This window comes from Temnothorax longispinosus, chromosome 1 (assembly GCF_030848805.1).
Source record: "Temnothorax longispinosus isolate EJ_2023e chromosome 1, Tlon_JGU_v1, whole genome shotgun sequence".
Taxonomy (NCBI): domain Eukaryota; kingdom Metazoa; phylum Arthropoda; class Insecta; order Hymenoptera; family Formicidae; genus Temnothorax; species Temnothorax longispinosus.
The window spans coordinates 28,124,595-28,150,582 of record NC_092358.1 but is presented as its reverse complement, the minus strand read 5'-3'; the positions used below and the strand labels follow the sequence as shown (position 1 = coordinate 28,150,582).

The 25,988-nt window shown below is 36.5% G+C and overlaps 1 protein-coding gene across 1 annotated transcript; it reads right to left on the bottom strand.

Moving 5' to 3' along the window:
• Positions 1 to 55: 55 nt before the first annotated feature.
• Positions 56 to 24,815, bottom strand: Rhogap102a (Rho GTPase activating protein at 102A). The gene is made up of 12 exons (XM_071795321.1): positions 22,025 to 24,815; positions 16,190 to 16,346; positions 14,142 to 14,258; positions 8,982 to 9,169; positions 6,157 to 6,372; positions 5,303 to 5,453; positions 4,866 to 5,056; positions 4,071 to 4,300; positions 3,492 to 3,594; positions 2,507 to 2,834; positions 1,919 to 2,207; positions 56 to 1,233 (listed from the first exon to the last, which is right to left on the bottom strand). The coding sequence occupies exons 1-12, from the start codon at positions 24,005 to 24,007 to the stop codon at positions 891 to 893; spliced, it is 4,296 nt and encodes a 1,431-aa protein (XP_071651422.1). The 5' UTR covers positions 24,008 to 24,815; the 3' UTR covers positions 56 to 890.
• Between the last annotated feature and the right edge of the window lie 1,173 nt (positions 24,816 to 25,988).

Genomic DNA, 25,988 nt, shown 5'->3' with positions numbered 1-25,988 from the left:
TGTCCATCAAGTGGGTTTTATTTACAATAAGGTTGATTGGAATAAGACAACGCAGTTGTAAAAAAATTAACTTTTATTTATTAACTTACAGACACTGGAAAAGAAAACTTAACGACACTGATAATATAATCTAACGCATGCGTCTCTCACGACAATTTACGATAATAATTATGTCCTAGAGAAGACAAATTAGAAAAGACGAATAAATTTCAAATTTCTCACCGCTATCATCAGGTGCCATCATGTGCCTTCATGTATAAGTACAGATATATAGTGAAGATAATAATTTTCAGGCTGACACCAATCTCACAAAAATTAATGTTTCTATCGCGAGAGGTAAGATAATGTTCTATGTATATTTTCACGCCAATTTTCTTGTCCTTTCGAGTACCTGTTATTTAACTTTGTCAAGGTCCGTCCGACCGAAGGGTCGATAAAACCCTGTTGACCCCGTCGTGAAACGAGAATGCGCATTTCGTCACGGAGATCCTTCGCGAACACGAGGACGGCACTAGTCTAGGAACCAACAGATATCTCGCGATACCATATCGTGCGATCTCGCGAGATGATGAGAAACGTATTAAGGAACACTTTTCCAGGCCACGCCTGATCGGCAGTGACTGTTTCATTTATCGAATCGAAATTCGAGATCGTGTGTATGTACAAGGCGAAAGTGATATAATTTGATTGATATGTGTCATCGAATGAAGAATGGTAAATGAATTCTTTTTTCGGAGATAGCAAAACATTATAATAGAATGATCGTATAATAATTCGACGTATAATAATACATATAGATTTAGATCGGGATTTGCGCCGAAAGTTTTAATTCGACAACTAATTTCGAATCTCGATTCGATATTGCATAATCGCAGATCGCAGATAATAAGTTAAAAGTATCCCTCCCTATCTTTCGGAGCACTGGAGATCAATTCTCGCCTCTTCCACATCGGTTGCGCCGGCACGCGTTGCTTCTGCGTCGATACTGCCGCGGAGGCGGAGGAGGAAGGCGTCACCGCCGACGTGGATGTAATGCCAAGTGGTGTCTTGCCAGCCAGGGTGTTGGCATCAGGTATATGACGCGTCTGATGCCTCGAGTCCGTGTATCGCCTCTTGGTGTACTTCTTACTTTCGCCGGAGGTCACCGTCGAATTCTTGCTCGTTTGTAAGTTTGTGGGATCGAGATCTGATCGCGAGATCTGCAGCATTCTTTCGATATCGGCGGTCTTGGACCTGAATCACACGAGTGCATGTTCGCGTTAGTTACTTACAATTAGTACAGAATACTCGCAGAATTTCCACCAACAATTTGGCTTTTGCTAGATGCTAGAGGCTAGATGATACGAAATGTTTTCTAATGTAAAATTGGAGTTACTTAATCTTTACACTTGTATTACAAACACACACACACACACGCATTCTCTCTCTCTCTCTCTCTTTCTCTCTCGTTTCCTCAGTAATGTTGACCGCATAAGACGATTTTAATGTAGTTAATAAAATACAAGATTCCTATAAATATCTACACATACATGTATAATATATTATAGTACTAATTAAATTTTGAGATAATAATTTCGTAAAAGAAGACGTACGTCTTGAAAAAGTATAATATTTATGTAGCAGAATAGATAATAAAAGATTATAAAAGTCGAGGTATATACGACGAATTGTATAAAGGAATTAAGGATTCTCTATTGTGTATCTATAATGCATCATCAATCTCAATAAATAACTCAATTCGTCGCAATAATTCAGTTTTTATCCGAGCAAGCCGTGCAAAACTTTGCAAAGACTGCCGCTTTCTCACAATAATAAAGAGCTTAATGTGAAGAGAGGAAGGGGCGGAAGGAGCTAACCGCAGCAGGGTGCAACAGGGAGCAACAGGGGGCAACGGCAACAGGATATACAGGATACTCACCTCAAAACAGCACCACCGATGCTAGTGATGCTTGGCGTGTACGGTACCGCTGTACTCCTACTCGCTTCCTGCTGGCCAGTCGATCTGTTCACCTGCCTTACTTCGCTCGAGGTCGTGAATGAGACTCTCTGGAGAACCGCCTGCTGATCCGGGATGTATGAAACAGCGGTGACCGCGCTGTCGGGACTCGCTGGAGGCGATGACGCCCATGAGGGCGGGGAACTCAACGCCTGATCGCCCGACAGGGTCGCCGAGGAACCCACGGCACTGTCACTTCCGTGTCTTCCTCCTGAAAGCAGAAACGTTAGGTTGAAATAACAGAAACTTTGTTTCTTTAATTTATTATTTTACCACGAGATGTAATTTTATTGTGTTTGTGTTTTGTAAAATTGACTTAAAATTAAATTAATTATTGAAATAACACGGATCAATGTCACATATAAATTATTCTTTAGGGGGCCAATTTCATTAAAAACTGATGACTGCATTTGATAATTTATATTGTTCTTGACGTTTTTTTTTTCATACATCTACTGAATTTCATATATTTTGATTTTACAATAATTTCAAATAATATGCAACACGAACCTTCGCTGCAACCGGAAATAGACCTCTGCCTCTGTCGTCTCGGAGGAGCGCTTGGTTGCTTTGGTGTTTCCTCGATATAAGGAATGTCCGGGTCGTCGAGGTTCAAGGTGAACGCGTCGGACATGGGTATGGTGAGACTGGCGGTAATCACTATCGGGGAAGATCTTCGCCGAAGATCGGACGGATCCTCACTCGATCCACTATCGACACTGTTGCTCCTGCCCTCCTCCTTCCTTCGACTTCCTGGTCTTTTTGGTCGCCGATGCTTTGGTCCAATATCACCGCCGACACCAGCGGTTTGATGTAAACACTGTTCTCTCGTCCACATCTGAAATAAAAGAAACGTTCTCGTTCCAGTAGACTTGACACGTAATACATTAACAACTATTAAAATAATGTTTAAACTAATAATAATGATAATTTAACTTTTAAATAATGCCTTGATTTTCCATTGATAATAAATATTAATTAAAAGTTATATTTTATTATAATTGTATCAGTTATGCTAATATATGCTAAATCCAATAAATGTTATATTAGTTTTTGATTTCAGAATATTCAATTTTTTTTATTCTAAGTATTTTAGTTTTTAGTTAATAAATATAAAACCATGCATATATATGTGTCAAAAATATAGTATAGTTTTAAAATATATATTATATGTACCTACAACTTGATACATGATTGAAGCGTCTGAAGTATGAATGGTTTAGAGTTTAGATGTAGTTTTATTTATTTAAAGCGGATTTTGGCGCTCGCGCATGAGAGAGAGAGAGAGAGAAAGAGAGAGAGAGAGGTGGTAAACTTAGTATTAGGTGCTATTCTTTATCTTTTTCTAGTTACACTCTTTTAACAACCTGCTTCTCAATATAGTCTTTAGTGACGCTCATAAAATCTTTTTCAAAATCTCTTATTTTTCCAGCGAATTAATTCCGAATATCACAATGTCAGGTAAACAGATAACAAATATGGGAATTTATAGCACCTTTTTCGTCGTCGTTGTCGCAGTGGTCGTCGACATAGTCAATGTCTCTTCTACCGAGAACGTCTCTGCTTCGCTACAGGGGTCTATTTCATCTCCGCATTGCCTGAAAAAGCACGTATGGAATTTTACTTAAACTTTTTGTCTTTACGATTCGTAAGGCCGCAAATATACGAAGAATATCATTATCTCATAACCCTGACAGTGTTGATCGATCGCTGCTCATAAAGGAGAGTTTCTTAACTCAAAATTTTCACAACAAAAATTTACAACTCAAAAAGTGTTTTTATCAAAAATATACCAATAAAACATTTTATGGATACAGAATATGCAGATTAATAGATAATTAATTGTTCGCTTACTTGGCAATATTCTTAGCTTCAGAACTATAAAATACATCAGTATATATGACCTTTGACAACTTAAATGTATGTTTGTAAAATATTATCCAGATATTATTTAACTACAATAATTCAATATATAAAACAATTCAAGTGTGGACGTGCTTATCATGACTATTAATTGTAAATTAATTGTTCAAGCTGAAAAAAATGATGATAAACGAATAAATGTGATACTCACTCTTCGATGCGACGAGACAGGGCGATATCCAACTCCGCCGGATGAGTATCCATCATGTGCTGGTATACTTCATCCAATAGCGCCGCTGGTACCGTGAACAATGTCGATGTGTGTTCCAGAAGTGCTCGCATCACGTTTATCACATCTATTCTCTCTTCGGCCCTCTCCGTTGAGACCTCCGATCTCACTTGACCGGGCTTCACGCAATGCAGGATATTTGGCGCAAAAACCTGAAACGTGCGTTTTTAATTTGTACATCACCCAACCTGACATATCGATTCCTAATGTAATTTGATTTTTTCGTAACGATTGCAATGATTGATGGTAGCCAAGAACACATATCAGCTCAAATTAATTAATCAAATTAATTAATCACATATTTCAGCACAAATGTTCGTCACAATGTAATGACGTAAATACTATTGACATTTGCGGAATCTTATATAATATAATAATTATAGAAACAGAATCGAAGTTTATTCTTGTTAAGAATTTTCTTGGTCAAAGTTAACTCGATTGTGCTCTTAACAGCATTGATTAAGGAAAGTGAATTCGAAATGTGAGAACTCTCATCGTCACCGCTTAAAATTTCGTTGCTGTACTTATATTTCGACTGATAAAGAATTTTTATTACGTATTTTAGTTGGGAAAGGGAGGTTGGGGAGGGGAAGGGGAGAGAAGGGAGGAGAGAGAGAGAGAGAGAGGAATTATCGAAGCGTAACGCGCAGTCCAAAAAACGGAACGGAATATATATTGAAAAGAAATCAAAGTTGAAAAATGCCACGCGGTACTGACAGTCGCGAGATTCGTCGTGTCCATTTTATTCCCTGGGATCCACTCTCCTGTCTCATTCTTTTGGTCCTCACTATTCGCTGCAACGACGCTCAAAAAGTTGAGAAGTGCCCAGAGAGTTTCGCGATTGGGTGTGGGTAGAAGTTGAATAAGATGCTGCAAAGCTTCTTGCTGTAGTCGCCTGTTTCTGATTTCTGGAAAATATTTTAATAGCTTGTCACGCTTCCGCCGAACACAAGTTGGAAGATTAAAAATTCAAATTGGAATTGCAAAGTAGAAAAAAATTACAGGAAATAATCGACATCTTAGCGCGCAAGCAAATTTTGAATCGGCAATGCAAAGTTTACGCGTACAGCGTACACTGTCGGGATTGGATTACGAAAAACAAGCTAGAAAAGTGACGTCAGCTTATGTCAGATTAAAATCTGACTTTTGCTTACTTTGAGTGTGCACGAAGGCTTGATATAGATTCCTGCAAAGTAAGGGATCTGGCAGATCACGGAAATATTCCTTCAAGAGGGTAGCTACATCATGGGGACATTGATCGGGACCTATCTTCGTCTCCCGACCGCAATCAAAATCTTCTCTTAACTGGAATAATTATGGAAATGTCACGTTTAAAATTAGCACAAAAGATACACAGATATACCTTTCAGAAGAAATTTGCTAAGTGGTGACTTGAAAATGTAATAGATCTAATATAATCATTAGAGTTATTTAAAATAAAAATTGATGTATTAATTATATCGTCATATAATTTATATTTTATATCGTCGGGGTAATCGATTCTCCGTTTGTGATGCCTAAATATTTAATTTCCATTAGTAATTGTAATGGCATTAAAAAGACATTAGGAGAAAATCCGATATTGCCGATTATTTCTAAAAGAAAATATATAATATCTGAAAGAATTGCCAATTTCCAATTTAAGCTCACATTAACCCAATAACAGTGATTGAGAGCGCACATCGAAAACATTTAATTCTTGTTAATGAAAATGTTGAGTTTTTACACATATACTCGTATGTAAATTTATACCTGTACCCGTACTTTTCCCATTTTTTTTAAAGAAAAATATAATAATAAAAATTATTATACCTAAAACTAAAAGAACCACCCTACAAACTGATCGCACATTGTATTGTATAAATAAACTTAATTGTCTTGAAATATTTTTCGCGTTAAGAAAAATCGTGTCATACTGTTATTGCTAATATTCTTTCCGACATGAGTATTGAGGTAATTAAATACGAAAATTTCTCTTGTCATTATTAAAGGAAAACATCGCACATACCTGCCTCACCCTTTTTTTCGAGGGTGACACGCGAAACACACCTAGCGTCCGGAGACCAGTGACCTCGAGGTGTCTAATGCACTGCCTCACGATACCTGGTACCATGTCCCATTCACTGGCAGAGCATCCTCCGCCACTGTCACTCAACTCGAGCACTCCGGAATCGCTTCCTGTAAGGGCACCACCTTTCGACGACAGGGACTCGCAGGAACCTTCCTGCGACCGAAGATCGAAATAAAAGAAAATGTCATTTGTATAATATAAGAGAGAACATAAATACATAGGAAATAAAAGGTATAAGAAAGAAGAACAAAGATATACACAAGAACAGAAATTAGAGATCCGCAAATATACTGTTGGCTTTTTTCAATGTACATATATTGTAAAAGACCTAAATATGTGTCTCCGATGTTTGAATGTACATGTATAATTTATATTCAAAATAGACTACGTATCAAATTTAAAACAAAAGGACAGCCTTGTTGAATGCGCATGATCTATAAAATTAAACGTCCAATCTTATGTACAGGAACGTAAGAGATATTGTCTCCTCACGTTTAATGACACGCAAATTTATTTACACAAACGACACGCTATAGCATGTATAAAAAAAAGCACAATCGGTAATTATTGGTTTTAGTGGACGGATCGCTACCGTCGCTACCGTTTGATGGGAATGGTAAAATAAAATTCCTCGTAAAATTAAGAGTTCCTAATTAATCTGCGGTTAAAATTAGCAATCCCGTTCTCTTTCTATTTGCGTCTCTGATCTATGATGTCACCTCGAACGCGGGAGACACACGTGACGTCGGCACGAGAATTCTATGTCGTCCTTCTCGTGTCACATATAGACGATCGATCAACCGTGTTAGGCGTGGTCTGGCGCAAAGATGCCAAGAAAAACGATGATATAGAGATAGATAAATTAAATTTTTGGCGATATCTTTTACATTTAAAATATTTCGATTTTTGCCAAATTTTTTCACATTTTCTAAGTATAAAGGACACTTAACTTAATTCCGATTTAAATAACTTTTGTTATTAAATTTTTTCTTTTTTATAAAAACCGCTTTTATCAAATTTTACGAATATGACCAAACGATATAAATATAATGTTTATGCCGCTTTGCATAACGTCTTATGTATTAAACATCGTTATTAAATCACAATTTTTTTGCATAATAAAAATTAGTTATAAAAACTTTAGTGTTGCTGACATTATGAAACTGATTTATTTTTCTTCTCACTGTAGATTAATCGGTTAATATCTTTAATCGGATTAACTGAAAGTAACGCACGTGTGCGAAGGCGGTAGAGATATTACAGATATAAAATATATTGGTGCTATTTTTGCCGATGAAGCATAGATATTTCGAGTCCCGTAAACAGCTAATTTAGTTCTTGGTTGTAAAAATTTCAAGTACAAGCGATACATCAATTTCTGGTTACGTTGCGCACTGGTTCATTACCATGATCAATTATCTTGACTAATTCGATATAAAATAATATTTTATTTCCGTATATTTCTACTTCTCTCTCTCTCTTTCTATTTGCGTTTCTAAAAAAAATATTACTTAACACCGCTTAACAAAAAAATTGACGAACATAATAATTAATGCCATCTCAAAGTACGGGCTACTGTGTGCGTGTGTGTATATGTGTGTAAAGTTAAAACTTATATAAGTTATATTTAATTTCCAAATTACGCGTGTGAATGTAAAATAGGAAAATTTTAGCTTCCACATATAAATATTTTATTTAATCAAAATTTATTAATATTTTTAATTATCGAAATTAATTATCGTCATGTTAGAATAGCATAAGTCCGATGACGCGTCTTAAGAGCAAGACGAAACTTATGATAAGTGCATATACGTGGTTGTCGATTAGATGTATCTGTCGAAAAATAACCACTTGCAAACTCGACATCTGGCCCGTGTCGTAAATAGTCATCGATAAACCGCTTACCTCGGCTGCGACGATGACGTAACGAGAATGACGTCGTTAGCAATGACGTCGCCGAGAAAAACGTCGCGCATCGATGTTTCGATGTACTAGCAATTTTGGGCGTTATTCAAATTAATTTTTATATTCTAGTTTTAATACTTGGTTACATAAAATCGTACATAAGATTGCCTTTCATTTTTCTAAGAAGATCGAGAATCGTATACATAAGATTGCCTTTCATTTTTCTAAAGAAACGTTGTAGATGCATTTCTTGTGAGTCGTCTGTTTGTTCATGTTTATTACAAGAGCTAAGAATTGTATAAATTGTATATGGTTTGTGTATGTATATATATATATATATATATGTATATATATATGATACTGTTTTACGTCTCTATATTTGTCCGTCGCTCGCGGCGCATCTTTAATGGTCGGTCGATCAGTTGCCAAGCTTTACCACTCGAAAGAAACTTTCGTAAGTAATACAGGTCAACGACTTTAACAACGATGGAAGTAGATACATAATCGCGACGTATAGTTGCGAATACTCATATTTCTCTCTCTCTCTCTCTCTCTCTCTCTCTCTCTCTCTCTCTCTCTCGTCGAACATTTCTACAATAATTTACACAATATATTTAACAATACAATTCTTTCACATTGTAGTAAAAGTTATTGGGTAATACCCAATAATAATAGAACAAAAATACTAGTAAAAAGTATTATCCAACTAATATCAGTTCATTAACTGATTTATTTTAAAACTTAAAGAAATAATCATGATGATTATATATTATAGTTGCTTGTATAGGAAGAATTTTTTTCAAAGAAGAAAAAAAGAAAGGAAACTTATCCTGAGTCGTTTTCTAATAATTTCTTACCTCTTCCGTTTTCGCTGTCACAGTCGTTGGTGTTTCTATAAGGCTAGAGAAACTGGCCCTACTACCGTGCCGACTACTTCTGCTTAAGCAACCAACATCGGTGACCTCTCCAGCGGCGATTCTAGCGATCCTATCGTTCTCTATGCACTGCGATAGCGGTATACCAAACACTAGACCACCCGCGACGTCTGCAAACAAAGTAGATAAAAATTTTAGGAATTTGTATAATTTCGACTTGAGACTTTCTAGTTTAATATAGGTACATAATACCTATAATAAGTAAACTTTGCGTTTTCCGTTAAAGAATGTTATATCGTCAATATTTAACAACATTGAATATGATTATTATAGATGTGATATTCGGATTCTTATCGAATATCTTAAATTTCTGTTTGAATTAGTATACACTAATTTTGATATGAACATAGTGATGACAAAGATTTTATTTCTTTTTCTCAACATGTCAAAAGCTTATCCCTAAGCAAGAGTAACCCCAACTTTTTATTATATATTAGAAAAAGAATTATAAGATTAGGATATTTAATTAATTTTAACTTTAATTTTAATTTTAATTTTAATATAATTTTTAACCATAGGAGATTTCTATTTTATTAAAGATTATATATACATATATTTATTGTTTTATTAATGTTTTATTAATTTTATTATTATCCAGACTTTCTGCATTAATACCGCTAATTCAATACAGCTTGAGATACTCTAACGACTTGATTCCTGACACTAGAGGAAGCAGAGTCTGTGCCTAGAAATGACGTGTACAACGTGACAGTAATTACTAATTAGCATCAACGTTTCACCTACCAGGTATTGCGCGCATCCTTTCAGATCGCCGCCAAAAACGTACAAGACGCAAAATTGCGATCTGAAGACAGACGGGGATTCCGTAATCTGCCCACGTCTGCCTCGCTCATCAATCGTGGTATAAAAGTCAAGTAATTCAAAGCACATTTGTAACGAGTCCCCCCCTTCTCGCCCCCGTTGAGGGTCACGCGCACGATCATCTACGTTGGTATGTTTTCGATTATATTATAATATCAGAAACGAAGGAAATTTCACCAACTATTCTAGCAATTCGCATCCACGTAAAAGACTCCTTTATCAAAATGTGTTTATCGAAATCGTCAATTCGTTGCCAATTCGATAAGGCACACTGATCACTTTTCATACGAGTGATTCTCAATAACAGTATCTTTCTAACATTTCGATTTATTTTCCTAGCTACTTGCTCGTAATCATTCTACGTTTTCATATGATATTTTAAACTTGTAATATTTGCATTGGATTTTACTTGTGCGGTATGTACTACTTCCTTTGTTATTTAATCAATTAATTAATTACTCTAAATTACTTGTGATATAATATGTTAATTTAAGTCAGAAAACCGACAGGTAACGAATCGTATACATATACTGCAGGTCCCTATACTGGTCCGATTATAGACCGCGATCTGGGCCATTTCGGCTTTTCTCACTTCAAAACTTAACAAAACGTGCCTTTCGAATACGCGGAACACGAGGCACTTTACGCTTACTACAATGTGCGAAGAGAACGAGCCTCTCTTCTTGGAAGTGTCGAAACGATCGGCATCGATCGTCAACACTTTGCCACCCCCGTACGATAGGTCCGGCGATGTTGGGTACGTATTTAGACGCGCGGAGTGCGCGAGCATATGGGCATTGAGTGTATAAATATCCTCGGTGTATCTTGTTGCACACACACGTTTAAGTAATTGACATTTCCTGATAGGTATATTTATATGTAGATGCAATTTGGTTTATCTCTGTGTATTTAGATCACATTAACGTACTTTGGGAATAAAATTTATGGATTTGAATTCCCTGGTGTTGTTTTATGTTTAAGAAGGATTAATTTGTCAAAACAATACGATCGTGGTTATTTATGCCCCTTCTGTAAACTCTTCTATTACGTGACAAATCAGTAATTTAATCTTGTTTGTCAATTTATTAAAATCTAATTCTAGTTTTCATTTTTAATATATCACTTTAGCATTACTAAATGTTTCGTATGCAATTATTTAAAATATATTACATAAAATGGAATTAATGTCAGACAAAAAAACATAACTATTTAGTTCAGCTTGTGACTAGTCAGAAGATATAAGATAGATAGATAGATAGATAGATAGATAGATAGATAGATAGATAGATAGATAGGTAGATAGTTAGAGAGAGGTAGAGAGAGAGAGGTAGAAAGAGAGAGAGAGAGAGAGAGAGAGAGAGAGAGAGAGAGAGAGAGAGAGAGAATATATTTTATCTTTTACATCACATATAAAGACGTCTATTATGATTTTTGTTCCTCTTTTGTTTTTTTCTGTACTTTATTTATTAATTTTCTTTCAATATCTACAACTTTTTATATTATTTCTATATAATGTACGAATAATATTGTTTCTTTTCTTATTACAGGGTTAATAAAGTAAAAGATTGGATTGATTTATCTTTTAAAAGCACAACGTCTCGTAGCTTTTATCTCAAGGACAAATAAATATATGCATCTATTCCGTTTTTGTACACTTTAGAGATAAAGTTTTAGCTCATGGCTTATAAGTTGCGCGATCCATGCAGTCGCAGTTGCAGTCGCTCGAACAAGACACTAAAGGGTGGTGCATTAAAGGGAGTGAGAGCACTTTATTGGCGAAGAGAAAGAGAGTCTCCCAATTGACGTCTGGTGTCCCTATGCATGGGCGCTTGTACTCAACGCGCGCGAACCACAAATAAACCTGATATATGCGGAAATATGTGCCGCTACCGAGCACTCTCCGACTAATTTTAGACGACGAAATTGTGTCTCATACCAGCCTGGCCGGTCGAAGCTAATACGCCCCTTCTTTGCCACCTCTACGTAACTAATTGTAAGTAGATGCTCCGATTTTTTTTCCCGATTATTGGAACATTTCCGAGGAACACTTACAGAGTGGATAATTAACTCGCTGCAATGAGACGGAATGAGAGCTGAAGCTTAGAGCGAACATGTTATGGGGTAAGTACGCGGGAGATACACCAGGCGATAAGGTTGCAGAAAATTGCAGTTTCCTCGCGTAACAATTCTGCCGATATGAGAATACTCGACGAAAAAGATTATACATGTGATTCTGGCATATAATCTACAAAAATATCTTCAATTTATATTTCGCAAAAAGTCCCGCAGAATGCATCGAATAGTATAATGCTATCTGCGCTTCTTCACAGAGACTTTTCCACGGTGAACTTTCACGGTGAAATTTTCATGGTACATTATTTTTCTGATATAATTTCTTTATTGTATTTTTAACATAAAAACAAGGCCATCAGAACTAGTTGCTTTTGTTTTATTTACTTGTTTTTATTATCTAAACAATAATTGATAAAAGAAGTGTTTATTCGTTTAAATTAAAATAAATGTGTTTGGCAAATGTTTTTAGCAAGCGGTTTACTTGACTTACTTTTCATAAATGACCAAGCATGGAATTCGAAGTAGCGAGGCTACAAACAGTCGACTAAAATAGATTAGATATTTGTCCCAAGAGTAATATTTGTCTTTGTGTGCCGTATAGATTTATATATATAAATCATGTGCATATATACATACGTATACGCACAGGAATGTCGTAAACGTATCGAGTGATAGAGCGAGAACTCCCTCGCACTTCGGCGTTCTATTGCGTCTGTCTGAAAATAACTGAACTAGTTATTCTCCAAATAAATAATTGCGCCATAAATTATTCGTCCGTTAAATACGCGGTTTTCTATGTTTTCTATATAACTGTGCACATCTTAATTATTGCTTCGATCGAATAAATGTCCTTGTATGATTCGTTACCCTCTCGCCACAATTTCGATAAATTCTAAGCTCTTGCTGTATAACTAGAATAATTCATTTGTTCATAATTCAATATTTTAATTATATTCCTGTATCGAAAATTGAGAATCATACAAATAATATCTTTGCAAAGAAGAAATATAATTCCATAAAATAATGACATGATTATACATTTTATTTGGACGAAGCAAAAAGACAACGTAGCGTTAGTTTACATTACATGCGCAAATAAATTCCGACAGTTTGCATGGCAAGACAAAATAAGAAAATAAATAAATAATTCATAAAAAGAGACGCGAAAAAGTTGCTTCTACCGTTACTTTCTTTGTCTGTCTAAGTTCGTCAAGAAACTTTTCTTATCTATCACGATAATCTTTGCACGGATTATTACTTGTTAACACTTTGAGTGTTATGTCACCCATGTCGACGCGTAAATTTCCGCAAAGATTCCCCGTCATGCATTTGTGAGTGACAGTCTTATTTATCCGATTAAGAATAATTTTACTAAATATTTAAGACATTAAAGAAATAACAGAAACTTTATTATAACATTAAAAAAAGTAATAAAATATTAATATAATATATTAGATTTATTAACTTCAATGCTGAAATCAGCTTGGTACTCAAAGTGTTAAACAACAAATTTGCACTTTGTATATAAATTCTACAAATATTATCTCATATTGTAAGTAATGTTAAGAATTTGAGCAATTTTATAATATATATAAAATTTATTTGCGTCAACTAAAAATTATTTGCAACTTGTGTATAACTTATAACTTGTCTTAACAATATAAATTAAAATTTATCAATTAATAGAAAAATTATAACAAGTCACGGCCGATTTGTTTATTAAAGTAAATAAAAAGTAAATAATCCTTACAGATAATTAACTGATTAAACTTAGTATTAGCAAGAGTCACATAAAAAATCGAATTACTCTAAAATTTTTGATGCTCTACTTAATTTCTTTTGTGGGTACGTCCATAAAAGAAATATTTAGATTCTCATTGAGGCGATTGGATAAGCTCGTTGACCGGGCACAACGTTTCGTTGAACCCAGGCGTTTGTTCCAATGACCTAATGACCGCAATACTTTGTCTCTACGATATTATCTTATAAATAAATTGCATCGAATGATATGTAGCTCGTTCGTTCGCGAAAAGACCTTTAATTGAAAGAGATAAATATGGTCGGCGATATGAATAACGCCACCATTTATTCTCGATCTTTCATCGTTTTTCAACGCGATAAAAATACAAGTCTGTAGCCCGCGGGCGCGGGCGTCACAAATAATAGAAATTGGCGCTTTATACTTACCTTTTTCCTTCTCATCTTTCCCTTTATTGTCAAAGAAGCCCGTTGTAAGAGCCTTCCTTTTTATCAAATACGCTCGTCTCTTTGGCTTCGTGGTCACTGACCCAGCGCTGAGCGATTCTGAAAGGAAACAGAGAGAACGACCTCACAAATTTCGTATTCCAAGACACATTTCGTTTACATTTTAATACAATTCACTACTTATGCAATCTATTTGTAAAATCAGAGCATTGTCTACTTTTGTCTTGGCGGAATAATTAATAAGAAGCAGCTATTTTAAAAGAAATCTTTGCTAAAAGTCAATTATAGCTCAAAGCTGCATTAATAAATATCGAATAAGAAAGAACAAGAGAAGGTTTCACAATAATATAATTAAATAATGTAAATTATTTCTATGTTTTTATATAATTATATAACCTTTTTTATATAGCCTTTTATATAACCATATGACTAATATAATATCCGCGTAATTAAAAGCAGACGTTCCGAAATTCAGTTTTACAAAAATTGGTACAAAAATTTTAGCTGGCGGCATAATATATACGCAGTATAGGAACACACACACACATTTTATGAAACCCGTGAATTTTGCTTCTTGTTTTTGACACAATACAATAGCATTCACATTATAATTAATTACGTTTCTAATTTGATGTAATTAGCTATAGAAATTTAAATAAATAGCAATAAATAGCATATTAATTTTTTTTTATTTTTTTAGAAAGATTATTACGGAGGCTAGATATGTGTTTGATGAAAAGTAACGAATAAAGTCAAAATTCTAGTGGGTTCAATCTAAGAACGATTTATTGCGGTGAAAGTTATTTCCAATCTCTACTCGTATTTCTATTATATGCAGTTATAGTCGTTCTATTTTATAATACAATGACAAAGCTTTAATTGCATTCAGGTTCTCTCGTTCGCTTTTATCACAAATAGGTTCACGAAAGAGGAGACACCATTCAAGAGGAGGAAATTCAAGTGATTACTTCACTGTGAGCGAACACTCGCGGTCATAAACACGTCAATCATCTGGAGTTGAAACGAGACAGCCGAATGATGCTTTCGCGATAGATTTCGAAGTAATGTCTCACAATTAGATACACATACGAAGATATTATAGATTACGAGATTACGAGATTCCCTCCCCCCCCCACTCTTATTATTACTCGAATCCTTGTAAGAAGATGGTCGATCGATCGAAAATTAAATTTTTTAAAGAAATAAAAGTTGTTTTATGTGCACATAATATCGAACCATGTCATATTCAAATGCAACGTGAAATTGATCAATCTTGAGTTATCTGATTAAAAAGGTAGGTAAATAAAAAATATTTTTTATATTTTCCATATTTCTATTCCTTTAAATTAAGTTTAAATTAAGACTAATCTAATCATCTAATAAAGAAATTTATTTAGATACATAATAATTTTTTAAATTTTGGCACACAAGAAAAGTTGACTCGAGCATAAAAATATAAGAAAATATAACAGCTAAAAAAATTGACGTTAAAATTACGTTGAAAGGAAATAAAAGAAGCTTCACGTCACGGACTTACATCGTATACTGCGGCAGCGTTGACGAGAAAGCATAAGGATTCGATTCTATAGGACATACAAAAGCATCCAAGAAATTCATGACTCTCATCGCTGTTTGTTAAATAAAAGCCAGCGGGCGCCGCGCCGCCGCGCGCTTAAATACGCCAGGAATTTCGTTGGACGTAGTTTCCTCTTTTCTTTCGCCTTCATTCCGAAGCAACTATATTAACTATATTCTACGGACTAACGCAACATGGCACGCAGATGGCCTTAATGGAATTGCATGTGCTGAAGAAATTCTTTCCGAGGATTTCAAGGAACGGAGCGCGGATGTAGATGTACAGCGTTCAAGAAGATTGTACGAAGTGGATATCATTCGAGAATGGAGGCAATTAAAAAATATACATGAATTGTGCAAATGATATTGTCTTTTTTTGTTCTTTTGTAAAAAAAAAAAAACTTTGTACGTAGCTTATTGAAATTCCTATTAAGCTCTTTCGATTGACTACTTACCGCTCGGTGGTCTAATATGTACACCCAGATTGAGAGCTTGAAGTTTCGCTACGGCTACCTTGCAGAGGACTTTCCTCTCAATATCGGACAGTGTTCGCAACGATGTATCCTGTAGAGTTACACGCCGATTCCCTGTGCCTGCCCATGTACACTTTCCCTGCGATAGAAAAGAAATGATGCATTCTCTAGTAAATTTAATATAAGGCTGACTATCGTGAATTATATACTTGACGGATCTTGAATGAATTTTTAGCATGTCATCGCGACGAGAGAGACAGTATATAGCGTATAAACTGAGCGCGGTATTAAGCGCAAAATATCTTGTCGTGCGACAGAATTTCTGAACAAAATTTAATTTCGGCATCTTGGCGCTCCTCGTTATCATGCAACGATTATTCAAATTAATCTTATCATGTAAAACCGCGGAATTAAAATTTATGAACTCGCCACCGAGATGGATCCGTAGCTCCTAAGTTCCGCAATTTATCTTCAGCGTCGATTCGTTTGACAGCGGTTTCATAACTTGGACGAATTTAAAACGTATTAGAATCGCGATATATTCTTGTTTATTAATAGTTAATATAATTATGTCTATACACACGTGTGTGTGTGTGTGTGTGTGTGTGTGTGTGTGTCTCATAACATTTTCAGAATAGACCAGCGGTAATCCTCATGCACTCCACAGATAAAGAGATAAGGGAAAGGTACCAATACCCAAACACTTAAGCATAGGAAATGTACCAATACCTGAACACGTATCTGTGTCTAGATACCTTTAAAAAAATATAAATTTATGAAAATAAACGTTTGGATATTATAACTGAAGTTTCAAACTACAAGAAAAAACTTTTATCTTTTATACTTTTATCTTTTATACTTTTATCTTTAATTTTAATTCGCGTTATACTTATAAATAATAAAGGTGTTCGGATATAGGTACCTTTCCCTTATGTAGGTAATGTCCAGGAAACGCAAAATATAACGAGGAGATGCAACATGACGGATTATAACTCCTAACATTTTCGTTCTGCTTCATGGATAAGATCGAGTTAATATTGCAAGAGACGAAATTGTCTGAATATTTCGCTCGTGTTTTCAAGATAGCAGAATCGAGCCAAGTTTAAATTACATCGAATGACGTAATGAATTGAAATGTTTAACAGAAAATAATTATATCTGCTTTTAATTGACATAACAATGACACATACAATAAATATTTTATATTCCAATTTCAATACACTATACGTAGAGGGAAATGAAATATACATGTTTTTATTTATTAATCATATTTATGAACCATATGACATGTACGCGTACGCGTATTTACGTGTGTGTGTGTGTCGACAAAAATTGCAGAGGAACGACTTCCATCGGTTCATCAGTTACTTTCGCTATTTGTAAACTCATATCAATCGCGAACTACTAAAAATAAGGCGAGCTCAGATTATGTTGCTGGATCAGTTTTTGACAGTTAATAGAAAAGAAAATAGCATTTGTTTAACGTTCTTTGCTCCCTTTTGCGATTTACAGCAAATATATTTTTGTATGTCCTCTGTAACCATACATTTTTATGATATCTCGTGGCATCGAAGAGATCTAAAGAAAAGAAAAGAAGTACGAGTAATGGTTATTATTATTCACCAACAATTCTTTTGTTAGTGTATTTGTAAGAATGGTACAGTAGGAATGCAACATGTATCATGTTATATGCATTCATATGTATATTTGCAGTATACTGCGAGCTATGAAAAGAAGAAATAAATATGTGCGGCAAACTGAAAACAAATTGGAGAGAAAAATTCAAGAAAATTGTTTAGTTAAGTTTTTTAGTGTTATAATTTATTCGCAATCTTATTAACACGGAAGTTTAATAAATACAAAATCCATTATTTTGAATCTATTTCTATAGACAAGCATAAGTTTAAATCAAATGTTTGATTGTGTGTAATATTATAATTATTAATACGTTACAATAAATATAATTTAATGCAATATTGATATATGTGTATTATATATAACAATTTTGCAGTATGAAAGATATAGTTTAGTTTTATATTTCAAATAATCTATATCATGATCTATCAATTCCATTTTTGTTTATAACTATTCTGTTGTGAGTAGAGGAGACATAATCTTTATCTGTAATAATTTTGCAATCACCTTCTCTTAAAAAATATATATTAAAGCAAAATAAAACCAATAAAATAAGCGAACAACTCTGATAAATAATGCTGAATTATCAGCGAAAAGAACGCGAGTATGAGAAAATGTAAAGAAAATAAAATAAATTGCATATCTGTATTATATGTGATGTTGGTAGTTTATCACATGAAATAATAGACGCCATCACACATTATGTTATCTCGTTGCAATGTGACAAAATGAAACTGCGAGAGACGGGAGTATAGAACGTAAGTAATGACATTTTGTAAGATATGGCGTGGCGCCATGCATATGGTGCGATGAAATAATATTGCGGCAATGAAAGTCAGTGATACGCTTACACGTTTTATCGAATTTCAAACATTTTCCATCTGTTAAGTTGCTATTTATTTCGCTGACGTTATCACAGTCGAACGAAAAATGGAAATAGCCGAGACGTGTTTTACCACGATTAACACGTTACTAAGAACAGACATGTTAATACGATTTGACAATATAATACCTACAAGCTTCTCTATAGTATAATAGATAAATATTGGTGGAAAATTAAAATGTTTGTTTCATTATATAGTATAAAACTCGATTTAACACGATACCCTCATATATCTTTATAGAGATTTTAGATTATAAATTTTAATTTTTTTCTGAAATTTTCTGTAAATATATTATTATGCTATCGCTGGTATACGATTAGAATTTGCTGTTATTATTCAGAATAATTTGCTTATTTTCAATATATTCGATAGCCTTTATGCGCGCGCACGGAAATTAACAGATTAATACAAAATAGAGAAGATTAGAAAGGTTCGTGACGCGCTTGTTAATCATCCAAAGAGAATTGTTGCTAGTTGCCTTTTGCACATTCCGAAGGCTTGTCGACGCCTACAAAAGACCTTGCATGGAACACACGGAGTTTAAATGAAGAAGATGTCGCTGGAGAAAATTCGCGAGAAAAGATCTATAGCGAAATCACATAAAGATGAAAAAGGGATACATATATGAGCAAATCATCTTCTATGCAAATGCAAATGGCCTCATCTTGAATAATATCAATTTTCTACTGTCGCGTCCGCGTCATTGTCGTACCTTGTTCAATCAAAATATTTTTTCCTTTTCTTTTATTTTTGTTTATTCGGCCACAAAAAAGCATTGAACAATATCTATTTAACAAAAATTTTTCCTTATGATATTATATTATTTTATTAATATGATTACTTATGCAAAATTACAGCGACAAGTGAATTTCGCGTAAAGAGCAATATTTCGTGTTCACAACTTAAATAATTTTTGTTAGCAAACTTTTCAAAATACAAACAGTTTTGAGTTGTAGACAATCAAAGAAATGGGAATTTTAGCAAATTATGTATCATATATCAGACATGCAAGTAATAAGATCGAAAAACTCTACTTTAACAAAGAACATGACACAGGGATAGTTACTATTAAAATTTGTTTTACAGTGTCGTAGAGAATTTGAACAAAGTATAATTTTCAATTAAATTTTCAATAAGTAGATAAATAATATCATGTTTAAGCCAGAGAAATTGTTTATTCAAATATGTCAACTATCAATGACATCTCTTATAAGATGTAAAAATAATACCCATTAATAGCTAAATATTTCCCAATTTTATGGATGTATAATATATATCTCTCCATAAATCCATATATATCTGAAAATATTTAACTATTGATTATGTCAAACATTCCATAATATTTCCTCTTTAAGTAGAAATTAATTCTGATTATAAATACTGACACATTGAACAGTGTACTTCAGTGGCCTAAGTAAATTCAATTTTCCATGTTACGAGAGACGATTTCTTTTTCCTTTGCGATTCCGTGATGTATTATTCGTTGTGTGGAATAACGGAGAAACGCCACATGAGAATAGCATGGACGTGCCGGTGGTAATAGACTTTGATTTTAGTGTGTGGGTATATCCGAGTAAAGTAGTAGTAGCAGCAGCAGGATTTAAGTATAGTTTATACACATCGCTGTGCGCGCGCGCACGCGTTGGCTGACTATTTCTGGCGGCGCCAGCGAAATTCCGAGGCCCTAAATTGGTTATCGCGCTTACCGCTTAACGAGAATGTCTGCCACAAGGTCGACCCCCTTTTTTTCTTCTTTCACATTTTCTCTTTATACGAAAAAAAAAAGAATCGCATGATTATCGAATACAGTACATACCTATATAGATACATACCGATACACAGCTCTCTCTCGCCATGGGAAAAAAACATTCTATAAACTATAAACTTTGAAAAAAGTTTAATTTAAATTATAATTTAAAAATAAAGTTAAATATATATAAATGTGAAAAAATTGCCCTTAATAAAATTTATATCAAGACATTTATCATCATTATTTAAATTATAAATGATAGTTTAAATTAGAGACCCGCTAAGGGCAAATACGGGGAAGAATATAAATATGTATATTAGGAATTTTTTTTCTTTCATATTAGAGACACATGTGAATAATGGCATGTTATTTTAAACGGATTGTTTCCAAACATATTTTTACAAAATTGAAGATTATAATATAACGTATATTGCGAACAAATGGAAAGAAAAGGAGGGAGGGAAGTGCTCGCAGTATTATTCTTTATCACGTTTATAAAGAATATTGTAATAACTATAAATAATTTTTCATACTGGAATTAATTTGCAAGAAAAAGACTTCCTCTAAAAATAGCGTAGGCACCAATTGCCAATTTTGACAAATACCCTTATAATTCAGAATCTTATTCGTGTGTGCTCTCTCTTTCAAAAGATATTCCTGCTTCAAATACATAGCATGGATACCACCGCCAAAAGTTGCCATTACGAAAATGCAGGTCTATGCCAAATTCATGATATCTACTGTTCCTTTTTATTAAGCTTTTTGCTAATCTCGCGGAGACGCCAAAGAATGCGCTCGCTATAGTTCATTGGAAAGTCTACGAGATATATTGAATATAATTTCCAGAAGACGCAATTCATTTCTGCTCTCAGCTGTCGCATCTTATCACAAATGGTGAAGAAAATTCTACACATAACTCTACGCTATAAATGTAACTACCGCTATATTCAGTAAAATCAGAATTACACGAAGGAGAATGTATGTATATTTTCGATTTTAACGATTTCATGAAAACAAACTATTTTATTAATTAAATATTGATTTTAGTTGAAATAGTTTTCGACAGCACATACGCGCGCGCGTATTGTGCGACTTTCTGCCGGACTTTCTCCAGTTCTGCTTACATTCAACAAATATAAAAAACTGGGTGTCTTTATTATTCTGGAGGAAGTTGAAAAATTGAAATCAGTCCAAAATATCATATTTCGTTATCAGAATTATACGTAAAGAGACCGTTCTCATGAAAATACCAAATTTCGTTCTTTAACGTTAAAGGTTCTTTTAGAATATAAACACGAGCAGTTGTTAAGGTTTCATTAATGAAAGAGTTGAAAATGTAATTAGTTATTGCAAATTAAATTGCACCTCTCAAGAATTTCGAAGCCTGCTTATAATAGAAATATAAGATATAATGAAGATATAAAGAAAGATAAAAAAGATTGTGGTCTAAAACTCCTTTACACCGTGCACGCGTTCTTTGCTGTGATTACACCAAAGGCATGCTAAAGTAATCAACAATTATGTATATACAAATGGAAGAAGACTCACCTGAGGAGTCCACGCGGACGGCTGATGCGACGCCCTCGATGTGCTCTTGCTCCTGGACCGCCAAATCTTCTTTGCCACCAGCCGGCTGCCGTGATGCACCACGCTACTCGAGGACTTGCTCTTCTGCATCGCTGTGCCACCTGCGGAATTGGCGGACGATGACGTGAGTGCCGGCGAACCGGGTGCCGAGTGCGGCTTATCCTTATGCGAGTTGGAACCGTGCAAGAGATGGGATAGGAAGTGATGGTGATGGGGATGTTTTACGGGGGTGAAAGAGGCCTCTTCGGAACCGAGACCGGCATCGATGCTGCTTCGGGAACTGGCGTTTCTGCTGACTGGCGGAGACGTCGTCGTATCAGCATCCGATAAATTCTCGGACGGGACTTCTCCGGCTAAGGCTCCGGGACCGGAAGAGGACATCTCACGATAATGTACCATCCAATTGTCCTCCGTCTGGCAGCCCTTATTATTGCCGTCGTCGTCGCCAGGCTTGGTAATCTCACCCTTGGCTTTGATGTTACGTAAATTCCGATCATAATTGACCCGCTTAAATCGATCGATTTTGTCCGCGTCCATGGACTTCTTCCGCGCCATCCGCAGATACCTCTTGATGGTGTCACCCACGGACGGTGATACGTCGTCGTTGTCGACGCTACTGCGTCTTCGTCCGCTGGACTTGGGTGACATCTGCTCCTTTTGCGACAACTCTTCCCTTTCCTTCTCCAATAGACAGGTGTCGAGGACATCTTGAGAAATCGGCTCGGTTTGCACGCCATTATCGAGAAAGTTTCGATCGGTGCTAGGTTCTTGAACAGCGATTAGAGGCGGTGGTGAGATCGGGTCCCTTCTGGGTGATCGATTACTAGATTCTTTGGTAGACGTCCCACTAGTCTCGTGAGTCCACCATCGAGCGGATGGCGAGCTGTACGCCCCGGTTGCTCGAGGTCCCCTGAAACCTCTGGTGCATCTCAGATCGAAATAGAGCTTTTCGAGGAGTTTTCGATCTGTCAATATATCAGATATAACGTGCTCCCGAGAAGATAATTTGCCGTAATAACGACTCAGCGTCTCCATTAGCGACTTATGAACATAATCACCCTGATATGGCAACATGGATGCCGGAACCACGGCATCTTTCCCCCTGCAAGTACCCTGACTAGAAGAGACCTGCTCACGTTTAGCTTGAGCAACAATCGTATTTAGATGCTGTTGCAGCTTATCTATCAGGCTACGATAGTCAAAGGGCTCTTTCCCTTCCGTCCGTTGGGCTGCCCCGTGCGACTCGACGACCATCCTCGTCGGATTGGCCGCGTCACCCTGCATGTTCAGGTACTTTTGTAGCATGTCGGCCAGCTCCTTGGCCTCGGTGTCCTCCTGAGGTGTTTTGCGACGCGTTATCGGACTGGATGGCGCGCTACCGTCGTCGCCATCACCGTCGCCACCAAAGTCAGCGCCACCGCCACCGCCCTCACCACCGCCGTCGTTGCTCCCGCCTGACGTCAGCAACCACTCTCTCTTCGCCTTCGCCAGATCAAATTTGCCAGACGTGGTCGCGCAAAGGACGAAGCTCTGCGGCGAGCTCCTAACGTCATCGGCCTCGTCGGCCGAGCTAGCCTGGGTTCGGCAGCTGCCGCCTTTGATCTGTCTGCGGCGTCGCTGAGCGCGAAAGCCCAGACTGCCGGGATACGAGGCCTTCCTCCAGAGCAGAAAGCGCGGTTCTTTCTGACATACCTCTTGAAAGTATTGCTCGATCTTCGGTATGTCCTCTGGGCGATTGTGAGTACCGTCGGGGATGAGACGTCGGCCGGCATCGGCCATGTATCGCCACGTCTTTCTGGTGAGCAGCCATCGCTCCTTGACGGGCTTGCCGGACCGTTTAGTTCGACGGTCTTTGGACGTAGGCGGTGTCCCGCGTATCGAACTCGCGGCGTCCGCACTGTCATGACGCGAGCGTCTCCTGCCTCCACCGGGACGCTCTGCCATCGTCGCGTCCTTGTCTCGTCTCGCCACGCGAACCACCTTCGCGGAATTGTGTCTCTCCGGTGTATCGTCCACGATAGGGACGGTCCGCGTCCACCACGGCCGTCCACCACCCCGTCGTCCAACCACTCGGTCACTCTACCATGCCAGCCGGCATAGGCGCGTATATATTTCTTTTTCTACTCACTCGCGACGATCAGCGATCTTTACCATCATCTCACCTTTCACTGCAGGACACATTCGAGCGAAACAAATACGTTTCGCACAAGGCAGACGTACGTCATTTTACTTAAACACTTTATTACCGAGGTAAAACTTTATCTATCGAAACGAGAATCGATCCGAGGGATGGCGACGATGATAATTCCACTGCTGGGCAAGCGACGACTAGACTCACTAGACGATCGAATGCCAAACGCGGCTGGCTTCGACGAGGGAAATTCGGGCTAAAGAGAAGCAGCCGCTTATACCTATTACGCGACGTATGATCCAAATAGCGGCTAGCTAAAGAGCTCCGCGCCGACTCGAATAATACTCGAATAAATCTCGTTTAGTAAGATCAGTGGAAATTGAAGAGATACTGCAAACGAAAATTTCTTCTCACTGTCGTGCGTAGCCTACGAAACTCCAGATATCTCCAGATAGCAAGGTCATTGCGAGAGGTAAAACAACAGGGTAAAACAATATGACGTTCGTAGATAGACGTCGAAATCGAACGCAAACGTTACAAGTTGCCCGTGTGAGCCGGCAAGGTGGAAGCTAAGATACGCGACTACTGCTCCTCAAGGCATCGCGACGCTCGTGGACGCTCCGTGTCTAAAAGCGTCTTTGCCCCTCTTCTCTCCCTTTCCACCTTGCTCGCGTGCGGAAACGCGAGCGAACAAGCGGCGAGTGTAAGAGAGTATATGGATGACGCTGCAGAGACGACAGCGATGGACCAGACCGAGGAAGAGGTATAGAGGTATAAAGATATAGAGATATAGAGGCTGCCGTGGCCTCTAGGATACCTGGACCTGTCCGCAGACTAACCGGAGGTGCAACGTCGACGACGCCGCGACGGTACGCCCGCGCCGTCACTCTTTGCCTTTGCCAAACGACACGATAAAGCTTTCTGGCGGCGTACCATCCACGGTCACTCTGGCGTTCCTCGATGAAACAATGCCGGTTTTCACGAGTTTGTGGCGACGTGGACGGCATATCGTATCGCACCTCGTCGTTATAACATATATCGAATAAGAATGATAATGGCACGTCGAACCGCAGAAGGCGTCAATATTTATGAATCAAAACAGTGATAACCGCGACAAATAGATGTCGTTCATTATATGAATCTTGCAAGGTTAAAAGAGAAGGCAAGAAGAGATCGGGATACCTTTTACGTGTGCATACACACACACAAAATTAATTCTTTATAAATCTGCTTTCTCTCTCAAATATAAAAAATTAGACTACCCACTTAATCGAGAAACATATTGAACAAACTTTAATAATATTTACAAAACGTAAAATTAGAATAAAATGTTTATATTATAGCGCGACGTAGACGAATAAATAAGGTCCAAGAAATAAGGTCCACAACAAGATCTATGGTTAACTAATGAGATAAGATGAGGCTCACCACGTCGAACCTTTTATATGATATTTCACACATATTGTTACGAATACGGATTATCCACTAAATGGATTATCACGTAACAAAAGATCGTATATGGACATGGATTAGCCTTTGTTTCCAAAATATATACCTGCATTTGCTCACCTCATGTATAAACGAAGTGTGCAATGTGTAATCAATTTATAAACAGATATCATTATTTCCAGAAATTCCAAGATTATCTTATTAAATTCTTATTAAACTCAATGAGCAAAATTTGCCTAATGAGAAAGTTACAATAGAGGTATAGTATTTAAAGCTCGATACAGGTTAGAGAGAATATAGAATTATGTACATAACATTTTTATCAAAAATATGAAATTTTTGTTG

Coding starts and splice junctions, on each gene's coding strand:
- Rhogap102a (XM_071795321.1), bottom strand. CDS start 24,007: ATGGCAGAGCGTCCCGGTGGAGGCAGGAGACGCTCGCGTCATGACAGT. Junction 2,835..3,491: donor CGACAACGACGACGAAAAAG/GTGCTATAAATT, acceptor CTTTTATTTCAG/ATGTGGACGAGAGAACAGTG. Junction 1,234..1,918: donor ATCGGTGGTGCTGTTTTGAG/GTGAGTATCCTG, acceptor CGTGTGATTCAG/GTCCAAGACCGCCGATATCG.